A 12093-nucleotide genomic window follows, 5' to 3' on the forward strand; every position below is an offset into this window, starting at 1 on the left:
GAAGGGGGGGTTGAATAGGGTGGTGGGGGGCAGTTAGGGGAGAGGGGTCCGGGGGCGGTCAGGGAGAAGGGGTGGTTGGATGGGGCTGGGGGGGGAGCAGTCAGGAAGGAGGGGGGGTCGGATGGGGCGGCAGGGAGCAGTTAGGGGCAGGAGGTCCAGGGGCGGTCAGGGAACCAAGAGCAGCGGGTGGTGGTGGATGTGGCAGGAGTCCCGGGGGGGGCGTTAGGGGGCAAGAAGCGGGGTGCCGGGGGGTCGGATGGGGTGGGGACCGGGCCATGCCTGGCTGTGTGTGGAGGCATAGCCTCCCCTAACCGGCCCTCCATACAATTTCAGAAACTCAATGTGGCCCTCAGGCCAAAAAAAGTTTGCCCGCCTCTGGGTTAGATGAATCATTTGAGGGAATTCCATTTCAGGTCATGACTAAAAAGTGAATAGCTGTTTTAGCAAGTGGCCTTATGAAAACTGAGTGGCACAATTAGACATGTACAAATGAAACCGACATCTTTATTCATTTTGTAAAAGGATGTTTTATCTGGGCTGTACTGAAATCTTGTTCAAGTACAATGTAATATACTGTAACTTTTGAATAACCTTAACTGACGGTACTGCTATATGTGAAGGGCCAAATCCTCAGATGGTGTAAATTAGCTTCGTTTCATTGATTTCAATTGGAGCTGTGTTAACTTATATCAATTTATGTGCTTCTGGCCCAAAGTGTCTAAAAGCTAGGGTGACCAGATAGCAAATGTGAAAAATCGGGACGGGGGTGGGGGTAATAGGTGCCTATATAAGAAAAAGTCCCAAATATCAAGACTGTCCCTATAAAATTGGGACATCTGGTCACTCTACTAAAACCTAAAGGTACAGGCTCAAAATGTAACTCATTTGTACATGTTAATGTAATATTATTGACAATCACTAGATAGCACTATTACTGGTACGGTAATCTTGCAAGGTCTATTTAACTGAATGCATAAGCAGTTAGATCTTGGACAAGTGGTTGTGGTTGGGTGTGATATGGTTCTATTTTAAAGGTGAGTGTATCATCAGTATAATTTATTCTTTCCAGCTGAATGTCTTTCTGAGTGGAATAGTTTCTCTGGTGCAGAATTAGTGCCTACAGGATATACCGACTGTGTATAACAGTCCTGGTACCAGATCACACCACGGACCCAGGCCTCACTGAACACTGACAAATGCACAGCTGGAAACCAGTCTCACTCACCTGTGTGTTAGTGTTGCTAAATAGCACTAGAGTTACAAGAATGCGTTTAGACTTTATGGAATGCTTGTAGGATGCTGCATGCATTAATTCTACCTATAGTATTTGTATCCCATGTTCTAAGGTAATGTTTAAATGTTTGCTAAGACTGTAAATCCCTCCGCAGTCAGCAAAGAAGCATTACCAAGTGTGAAATGTCAGTTTACCACAAAAGGTATTATCTCCTCCCCAGCAAAAGGTGGTCTACGGTCATCAGACATGCCACTGTGGACAAAAGACTTTGTTGATTGCTTTCCTGCCACCCCTGAAGAGGGTATGTACACAAGCCCTCCTCCCATCACAGCTTGAACCCTGGGGGAAGGGAATAAAAATGCCTGTTAAGGAGAAACTGTTATCTTTATGCTGCCTGGACTCTGAGGGGCAAAGATTCCTAAACATAAGCAAGAGATCCCCAAGGTGCTTGGCTTGGGTTCACCCTAAAGGACATAAAACCTCGCTTATTATAGAAGCTTCTATTATCTTTTGAAACTTGACTAACTCACTTGTGGGTGTATGTTTACCTGCTTTAACCGCATAAATAACTCTCATATTTCTTTTTCTTAGTTAATAAACCTTTAGTTAGTTTATTACAGGATTGGCTACACGTGTTATCTTTGATTTGAGATCGGAGGTACAGTTGACTGGTTCTTTGGGACTGGGAATAACCTGAATACTGATGTGGTTTTTGGTGTAAAGGGACATCTATTACAAAGGCAGGCTTGCTTGGGTGGCAAGATAGATTGGAGTGCCCAAAGGGGGACTGTCTGTGACTCCGTGTTAAGGCTGTTATAATGCTTTAGGAGGTCACATTTGATACTTGGTTGGTGAAATCTAATTATAGAACATACAGTCAGTTTGGGTTTTGTGCCCTGTTCCCGATCAGTCTGCCCTGAGGTTGGCACTCATGTTTGTGAGCCACTCCAGACAGTTTGACACTGACACAAGGGAACAAAGACATGTTATATGATATGATGTCATAAACATTAAAACTAAGAATTGATCAATCCCCTCACAATGACATATTTCAGGGCTAAATGTTTAGATAACACCTTTTACCCAAACAATATTGAGTCTACATACCTATTAGTCCTGTGATGTAGCCTTGCTGCTGTAGTATCTTGGCAAAAGTGGTCTCATTTGGAGGGAGCCCTCCTGAGGCCCCAGTCCACTGAATAACACGATAGTCATTAGTGGCATCCATACCTATAATACACAATTTTTAAAAGTACTAAACACAGCAATGTGGGTGCTTTAGTCAAAAGCAAATTTTGTTTGCATCCGATGAAGGGAGCTGTAGCTCACGAAAGCTTATGCTCAAATAAATTGGTTAGTCTCTAAGGTGCCACAAGTCCTCCTTTTCTTTTTGCAAATACAGACTGACACGGCTGTTACTCTGAAACCTTTGTTTTTATAATAGCTCACTCAAGCTCTCTTGTCTGCACAGTCAAAACTTGCTAGACTTAAAAATCAACCTTTTGTATCTTTACATTGTCTCTCTCCCCCCTGCCGCTAATAACTGAATAATTAGCAGGCCACTAGAAAATAGTCTTACATTCTTGGGGCCAGATACTCAGCTCATCTAAATTAGCATAGCTTCACTGACTTTAATAGTCTGGTACTGATTTACACCAGCTAAGAATCTACCCTATGTTGTCTGGTTAAGCCCTGGTGAAAATAAATTAGAATCTGGGTGAGAATGGGGAGATGTAAATCTCTTGCTTTATATTACCAATTTCTCATTTGCACCTCACACAGATGTGTGTGACGTTATCCTTCTATCTTTTAATCATTATTTGCAGCAGGACTTGGAAAACATAGAAAAAAAATCTTTTTACAGATTTTTAGAAACCAAAGTTGTGGATCTGAGTGATGATGTGGATCTGTTTGATGGTGTGAAAAAGAGGAAAGCTGTAAACACAACAGGGCATGGAGATGGTCAAACATAAGTCAAATGTCAAGTTTTCTGGAAGACTGAAGTGGGACACTAATATAAGGGCTATTATATATTACAGTATCATCCAGACTTTACGGGTTCTGCACTGAGATATAGGAACACAGACTAGACTGTAGGTATCTGTGCACAATTCCCACTGAGCTCAATGGGAGGTTAAGGGTGGAAGTGGGGCAGCATATTAACTTCAAACTTCCTGGGATACACACTGAAATAATTTGCTATAATGCAATGACTAGGGAATTGCAGTCTAGAAGCTTGCATAACTATTTTTTTTTTCCATCCCTGGAACTTGTATCATCAGGAGAGAAAAGAATGCTTCTGTCAACCTGATTATTATTGTGTTTGGCTGACAGTTACAGAATTATAAGTTACTGACATTTGTCTTGCACGTCTGTCATTCCTGCTTGTTGACCGGAGGGAATGAAACTAGTCTGAGTATATTGCCTACATGCACTTGCTATTACATTACTATTGCAGGTATTTCTGTTTAGGATTTAAGGCTAAGGTAAAGTGTGTTTGCGAAACCTTTTGCCGTTTGAGCACTGTGCTATAAATTGTTGAGATTTAGCAACTTTATACGAAAACATTACAATTGGCATCACTATTACAGAGCAGCGTTATTCCCTGATCTTTCGTGTCACAAAATATACTAGTTTCAGCAGAAGCTGCTCCCAGGAATGGCTGTTTATTTTCTACCCCACTGCATTTAACGTGGGCCAGCCACATCTGCTAAATATCTGTGGACCTTCAAAATTGAATTACCCATGTGGAGAGGCTTCTGGTGGCAATTCAGTGGGAGACATCATGGCTCCTGCTCCCATCTGTTTGCACCTCCTAGCCTCCTTTCATGATAGCTACATGAGTGCTCCTTTCTGGCCTGTGCAGAGGCAGGGATGAATGGATCCATGTTGCAATAATTATAACATAAAATAAACAAATGTCCCCAGCAGCTGGTGATGGGACACTAGATGGGGAGGGCTCTGAGTTACTATAGAAAATTATCTCTCAGGTGTCTGGCTGCTGGGTCTTGCCAAAATGCTCAGGGTCCAACTGATATTTGGGGTTGGGAAGGAATTTTCCCTTGGGTCAGACTGGTAGAGAAAAACCCTGGAGTTTTTTTGCCTTCCTCTGCAGCATGGGGGCATGGGTCACTTGCAGGTTTAAACTGGAGTAAATGGTGGATTCTCGTAACTTGAAGTCTTTAAATCATGTTTTGAGGACTTCAGTAACTCAGCCACAGGTTATGGGTCTATTACAGGAGTGGGTAGGCAAGGTTCTGTGGCCTGCAATGCGCAGGAGGTCAGACTAGATGACCCTGACGATCCCTTTGGCCGTAAAGTCAATGACTCTAAATGTTTAAAAGCTAAGATCTCTTGCTAAGACAGCACTGTACCATGAAACAGGTCCACACCTGATCTGATTGGGTATCTGCCAGTCAGGAAAGCTGCTCTGCTTGGCGTGCAAAGCGGAGCCGCAGCAATGTGCTGAGTAAGTTTCACTCCTTCCTTTGCCAGCCGGTCAATGTTAGGGGTCCTAAAAACAAAATCAACACAACCAAATTTCATTACAGTGGTCTGCCAGCTAATAGTGATTAGCAATGTTGTGTACTGTATTTTTTCTTTCTTTTTTTTTTTTTTTTAAATAGACCTAATAAACATTTACTGAGCTCTCTAATAAAGTTAGCCGTTGGCTGTTTCCTCTGCCATAATTAGGATAATGGATTTTTTTATTTTTCTCTCTCTTAGTCTGGTCATTACAATTGTTTGGACATTTTTAAAGTGAATAATTCCTAAGCTTAGACCCCATCCCTACAAGCAGCTCCACGCAGGTGTATCCTAACGCTGGTGCACAGCCATATGGAGGCCACTGGGGCTTTGTGGCTGCAGAGGCCCATCCCTGGGTGGCTGCTCGCAGGAACACAGCCTTACTGAGGAATTGACAGAAACCTGCTGGTTAATGGAAATAGCAGGTGACAATGAGATGTCACCTGGGACTTGGTGGGAGGCTGAAGGTTATGTGGATCTTTTTCAGAAAATAATTATGTTGTCCCACTGTTATGGTAGAAAGACACCTGACACTGTCACACCAGCACTCTTTATGTAGAACTCATCACAAAAGGCAGATTGTCCTCACTTATGCAAAATTCTCTTTGAAGTAAATGCGAGTTTTGCCCAAGCGAGGCCTTCAGGATTGGTTCTCTACTTAAACAACCACATATAAAGTCTGTAGAAATGGGATGGAAAAAAATCAGCATATCACTGTATATCAGAATTACCTTCCATTTTGTTAACATTAATTAACTCCTTAAATATTCTCAGCTGATGAAGTAGGCTGCCCTTAGGAGCACAAGGAACATTTATTTCTCCTTTTCTTTATTTCATTTTCATGTTTAACTATTTTTTTATCTGAGAGTCAGAAAAAAAAATCGCCTAAACTTATACAAATGAAATCAGGACTAGTTTTTTTTTTTTTTTAGAGAGGCTGCTCACCAACCACCCCCAGTGACTTCTGCTGGCGGTGCAGGTGCTTAGCATTTCTAAAAATCAGACCCAAAATAACACAAAATAATTGTTAATGATAAATAACTTACAATAAACATAGCCATTGCCAACAGAGTATGTCATTGTGCGGCTTTTATAGCGTTGCGAGAGAGATGGTCCAGTTAGCACCTTTAACCTACTGCTGGTGACACCAGCAGGGAACCCCGTCCTTCCGCCAGCCAGTGGCTCAACAGAGGAGGAACTGGACAGAATATGACATTCTTACAATAAAAAAATAAATGAACATCTTTGATTACTATGCCTAAATCCTTTACCTTATAGTATCATTTCCATAGCAGCCTACATCTCCAATACCAAGATCATCAGCCAGTATCAGTACAATGTTGGGCTTGTAACTGACTGAAGCATGTGACCCAGGTGGCTTTAGGAACAGACATAAAACTAGGAGGATGGTCAGAGAGGTCCTGAAAAGGTTAAAAAAAATCAATATAATTTGGCTATTCTTATTTTTTAAATACACCCAGAAGGAAATGGCAGGTGAAATCAGATAATTCTAACTCTGGACGGAACAAAGTGTGAAAAGTTTTATGAAGAACTGACAACAGAAATATTTTAAAAAATACATTGTATTACAGTAACTCCTCACTTAAAATCATCCCAGTTAACTTGTTACGTTGCTGATCAGGGTTGTGAGTTCAATCCTTGAGGGGGCCATTTAGCCATCTGGGGCAAAAATTGAGGATTGGTCCTGCTTTGAGCAGGGGGTTGGACAAGATGATCTCCTGAGGTCCCTTCCAACCCTGATATTCTATGATTCAATTAGGGAACATGCTCGTTTAAAGTTGCGCAATGCTCCTTTATAACGGTCCGTCCGTTTGGCAGCTGCCTGCTTTGTCCACTGCTTGCAGGAAGAGTAGCCCGTTGCAGCTAGCTGGTGGGGGCCTGGAAACAGGGTGGACCGGCAGCCCGCTTTCAGCTCCCCGCTCCCCTAAGTTCCCTGTGCAGCAGCTGCCCAGCAGGCTATCAATTGCCGGGCAGTTCAGCTGTCCCTCCCCCACTGCCATGTGCTGCTCCTGCCTTCTGCCTTGGAGCTGCTCCCGGGAGCCTCCTGCTTGCTGTGGGGGCAGGAAAAGAGGGGGGCTAATGTCACGGTGTCTCCATCCCCCTTGCTCCTGCCCCACACTTACCCCTTCTCCATATAGAGCAGGGTTGGTTCACAACAGGGCTCAGGAGGGAGGGAGCTTGCTGGCCAGAGCTGCTGTCTCAACTTGCAAATACACTTAAAAAGGCAGTGTACTTAGAGTGGCGTCAGCGTACTTAAAGGGGCAATGCACATCTCTCTCTCACAAACACACCGTGTGTGTCTCTGTTTGCCATGCTATCTCCCCTCCCTCCATTCATGCTGCCTTGTAGAGTGTGAGGCTACATTAACAACAATGTGTTAACCCTTGGGGGCTCAGCCGAATGCCAGTTCATCTTTTAGCAGTAAGGCATTCCCTGGGAAATATCCCATCCTCTTCCACCCTCTGACTTCACCACCTCACCCAAGCTTCACAATCATCATTGCTGTGTACAGTATTAAATTGTTTATTTAAAACTTATACTGTGTGTATATAAAATATAGTTTTTTGTCCTGTGAAAAAAATTTCCCTGGAACTTAACCCCCCCTCCCCCTTATTTATATGAATTCTTATGGGGAAATTGGATTCGCTTAACATCATTTTGCTTAAAGTCGCATTTTTCAGGAACATAACTATAACATTAAGTGAGGAGTTACTGTATTTATATTATTATACAGGAGCTTTCAGTGAAATTCAAACTAAAAAATGACCCCGGGTTACCTATTCCACTACAAAGCAACTCACTTATTCCCATCACTTTCTATTTACTGCTTGAACATAACCAACAGAGATTTCCACTGTGTTCAGCACCTAGATAAAGACAGCCAATCTGGTTCCGTGTGTCAGCAAGAGAGCAATAATTTTATCCCTTCATTTCTTTCATAGCCATGTAATGAACTCCAAGGAAGAAGATAGCAGGATCATACTATAGGAAGAAATAAAAGTTGAACAGGGCTAGTCTGTGAGCAAACCACATATCTATTATTAGTTGGGGATTTCTGAGAGAAATAAGCACAAATATTAACAAAACCAATATGCTCCTTTGTTTCCCAATTGGTGTTATGGCATCATCATGCAAGTTTTGCATTTTGGGCATACAAACAGGTCTATAAATCTTTAGCTAGAAGTAAATAAGTGAGGGGAAGAATACAGATCTGATCAAGTATAAATTTGTCCCTCCATTATCTATTTGAATATATAATGTGCCACTATACTGAACAAATTAAAGCATTTTGTATTTCAATCAGCTTTATGCATCTCAAACATAGAGTTTCTATGGGTTCCTGAACCTGCTACAGTTTACAAGTTTAAAGTTCTTAACATTTGGCCAAGAAAAAGAATTGTTAAGTGTTGATCCAACATTCCGTACTCCAAAGAATTAAAGTTGTGGATGATACATTTTTAATGGACTAGCCTAAAATACATGGGACAAATTTTCAATTATCACCCTCATATCATCAAGCCAATTCAAGAGCTAACTAATCAAAATTTCTCCAACTATGATGATTATTTTTCTATTTAATAATTTTTTCCTGCAACGTTTACCCATCTTTTCCTCATGATTATTTAAATTACTGAAGTACTATAATAATTTGTCTGATTTTACTTTGCACAATAACCATGAAATTTTGCCTCACTCCTTTGTATTCCAGAGTTAACAATATGTCTAATATTACTGAATGATAATAAATGCTGCATTGAAAAGAATGACCGGACAGTAATACCTACACCCCCAATATGCACATAACAAAAATGTATTGCAAGATGACAGTATCCTTCTTGTACATACCATGATAAATGACTTGACTAAATTATATAGATTTTCCAGATTACCTGCTTGTAAGGATCCATGCTGGATCAATTCAAAACTCCAGGAAAGCCCGCCTTAGCACAGAAATTACAAGGCCTACTTTAGAGCTTATATCCATATATATATATATGAGTGTGAATATTCTTCTAGTTTGGAGTGTTTGAATTTGGAGTTTCATTAGAGTCCCAAAAGTCAAGGCATAAAATTCAGATATTTCAGAATAAGGATTTGGATATGGCATTTCATTACAATCCAATGTCTGTCTTACACACAATCAGATATTACACACTGAAGACACACATCAATTAAATAGGTTAGAAAGCATCAGGATGTCTACTGCCCCTTAACTTTATCATGAAAGAACAGGCTATTCCTCCTACATACTTAACTCTCATCTTCTGTTTATCTGAAATGTACTGAAAAGTATTGCATCAATCCCTGAAGCAATGCTGGAGTCTGACTGTCTGCCTTCATTACACATACAGACTGAAGTTCAAACCTCCTACAGATTATGCAAAAAGTCAAAAATACTTATGGAATGAGGAAATAACTTGTGTGTACTGGATGACCGAGATTTGGAAAGATATGTCGCAGAATATGAAAGGGTTTTAATTCAAGAAACACATGTAACTCTCCAAATGACAAAGATCTAAATAAGGAAGAAAAATTAAAAGATCAGCCAGCTACTACTTCTTTCTGCAGCAACTACTTGGCCATAACTTAACACATGGATAAATTATAGGCCTCCACTTGGTAATTAAGAAGTGACAAAGAGAGGAAAACTATTTTACCTTGGCATAGTGAAACCCATAGCTCTGCTTGTCACATAACTCCAAAATGTTTTGTGCAGTATTATACTATAAATCATTTTACCCATCTAATTTGGCAGATGAATCCCAGTCAATCAAATCCTCTTTAACAGTACGAATGAAGAGGCTTCTGCAAGGGTAATACTTTTACCCTGGAGAAGGTCAGTGAGACAACAATATATCTAGTGGATAAAATTCTGTGCTAAGCCTCTAAAGGTATGTCTACTCTTCGAGCTGGGGTTGAGATTCCCAGTTCAAGGAGACAAACCCGTGCTAGCTCTGATGGAGACCGCACGCTAAAAATTAGAAAGTAGCTGTGGTGGTGAGAGTGGCCAGCTGCCCAAAGTTTGTGTCCATCAGAGACCTAGGTAGGTACTCGGGGCACCTGGACCCTCTCACTACTCGCACTGCCATGGCTACATTCTATTTTAATGCACCAGCTACATCAGAGCTAGCATGGGTATGTCTCCTCGAGCTGGGAATCTCAACCCCAGCTCAAAGTGTAGACATACCTTTAGAGGCACAGCGCAAAACTCACAGCCCAGGGAGAGGTAGGGGCCCGGTAGGCCTCTCTAAGTTACAGCAGCCTCACAGGGCTGCCCACTGGACAACTACGTTGTCCAGAATGTCCACAGTATTGTGCACTGTGGCCCCACTCCTTCCATTATGCACGGGGATCCTCAAAGGGAGACTCACAGCTGTACTTCACAGTGCTTCTGTGGGAGCAAGCTCCAACAGGCAGTATCCGGGCATCAGTTTCCCCAACTATAAAATGGGAATAATGATACTTATGTCCTTTGTAAAGTGCTTTGAGAGCCACTGATAAAAAGCCCTATGTAAGAGCTAGGTATTATTATTTAGGGCCCCTTTACGCCAATCTAGCCTTTTACCCACCATAGAGGGTCTGGAGTGTCTTTACAATAAACAAATGGTTTTTCCTAGAATTCTCAAAATCATCCAGAAAACAAGTGCAACCAATGTACTGATCTTAAATAGGTGTAACAGAGGGAAATCCAGTCCCATAATTTTAAACTGCTTTTCTGATTCTTTCTAAACTTCCCAGAAAAATTGAACTTGAGACATTTACACATGACATGTACATTTAAATGGAATCGGTTTCTTTTTGGGGAGAAGTTGGGGAAAGGGGTTAAAATTCGGGCTTATAATGTGAATGTAGTATCAACCTTCACAGTACAGCAGCTTCTGCCATTGGTAATTTGAAAAGATTAAGAAGAAACAGGATAAAAATACCACCACACCAATAAATCACATGATTATATTTTATTTATTTTTATATACACACTACTGTTATATTTATGATGCTGATGTAGACTTTATGATGTCATTCGACTCTAATGAGCTTTTACTCATAAATAGGAAGAAAACAGTCATTTGTTCTAGTGATTTTTTTTCTTACCAGTAGCCTGTCAGGTGCCACATGATTTCTACCACACAACGGTTGGTATTTCAGGATTCTGTAAAAAAACAAAAGAACAAACAAAAACCCCATCACATTAAAATAAAAAATGTAATCATGTAAATGATTAAACAGCCTGATCCAAGCCCCACTGAAATCAATGGGAGTGCCCATTCACTTCAATAAGCTTTGGATCAGGCCCAAAATGAAAAAAAGCAGTGACAACAATAAGGAATAGACATTTAAGAACAGGTCATGACACACTGATATTATAATTAGTTACTTCCAGTAACGCCCACAGTGTTCTAGTTGCCATCTAAACAGAGAAGATGGCATGATCCATGCTCTGAGAAGCTGGTACCCTAAGAAAAGACAAATAGACCAAGAGGAAAGTGAAGGGAGAAACAAATTATATTATCCTAGTATATGGGCCTTATCCAGGGCCTTTTGAAGCCAATGGAAAGAGTTCCATTTGAACCAGACCTTATGTAACATACACATTTCAGGTTTCAGAGTAATAGCCGTGTTAGTCTGTATTCGCAAAAAGAAAAGGAGTACTTGTGGCACCTTAGAGACTAACCAATTTATTTGAGCATAAGCTTTCATGAGCTACAGCTCACTTCATCAGATGCAATACACATTTCACTGAGTCATGCAAGTCCACAGAAGTAACCAGATGCCACAAGAATGGCAACTGGAATCATTAACTCCCATAGCATTGCACCAACACCATCATATTAACTTGTGATGGAGATTAAAATGACAGTTGCTTTCTCTGTCTCCCCTGCAATTTTCAGACAGAATCCCATTATCTCCCTCTCTTGATGTATTTATTCTCTTTAGTTTAGGACAGTTTCCCCATTGACTGGGTAATAATTCTCTTTCACTGTACTACAAGATTATATTACCCAGTCAATGTCCACCCTTTCTAAGTTAAGGAACTGTAAGAAATCTTCTTAAGCACAATAATAGTCTGCTAGCTCGTTTTACAATATATTTTCTTTTAGTCTTCCTAAAGATATGCTTAATTGTTAGAATTTCTAGTCATCCACTATTACAGATTACCAGCTGATGTCATCGTCACAATGATGCTGACAATTTGGTTCTCTCCCTCTCTTTACCTTAAGTTTTGAGATGTACATTTTCCTGATTGGTACTTCTTTTTGCATCATTTCAGTTGGTTACACCTTTTCCCTCTGTGTACATTCTCTGGAGGTTGT

General features: G+C 40.9%; 1 protein-coding gene across 1 annotated transcript in view; it reads right to left on the reverse strand.

The window, feature by feature from the left end:
- Positions 1-10920, reverse strand: part of LOC144261512 (arylsulfatase D-like) — a gene marked incomplete at its 5' end in the record, with an annotated part of 31889 nt that extends 20969 nt beyond the window's left edge. The window contains 4 exons of the mRNA XM_077811202.1: positions 2342-2464; positions 4627-4748; positions 6031-6180; positions 10874-10920. Of these exons, the coding sequence (XP_077667328.1) occupies positions 2342-2464; positions 4627-4748; positions 6031-6180; positions 10874-10920 (442 nt within the window). The remainder of the gene's footprint in view (positions 1-2341; positions 2465-4626; positions 4749-6030; positions 6181-10873) is intronic.
- Between the last annotated feature and the right edge of the window lie 1173 nt (positions 10921-12093).

Source organism: Eretmochelys imbricata, chromosome 1, assembly GCF_965152235.1.
Source record: "Eretmochelys imbricata isolate rEreImb1 chromosome 1, rEreImb1.hap1, whole genome shotgun sequence".
Classification (NCBI taxonomy): Eukaryota; Metazoa; Chordata; order Testudines; family Cheloniidae; genus Eretmochelys; species Eretmochelys imbricata.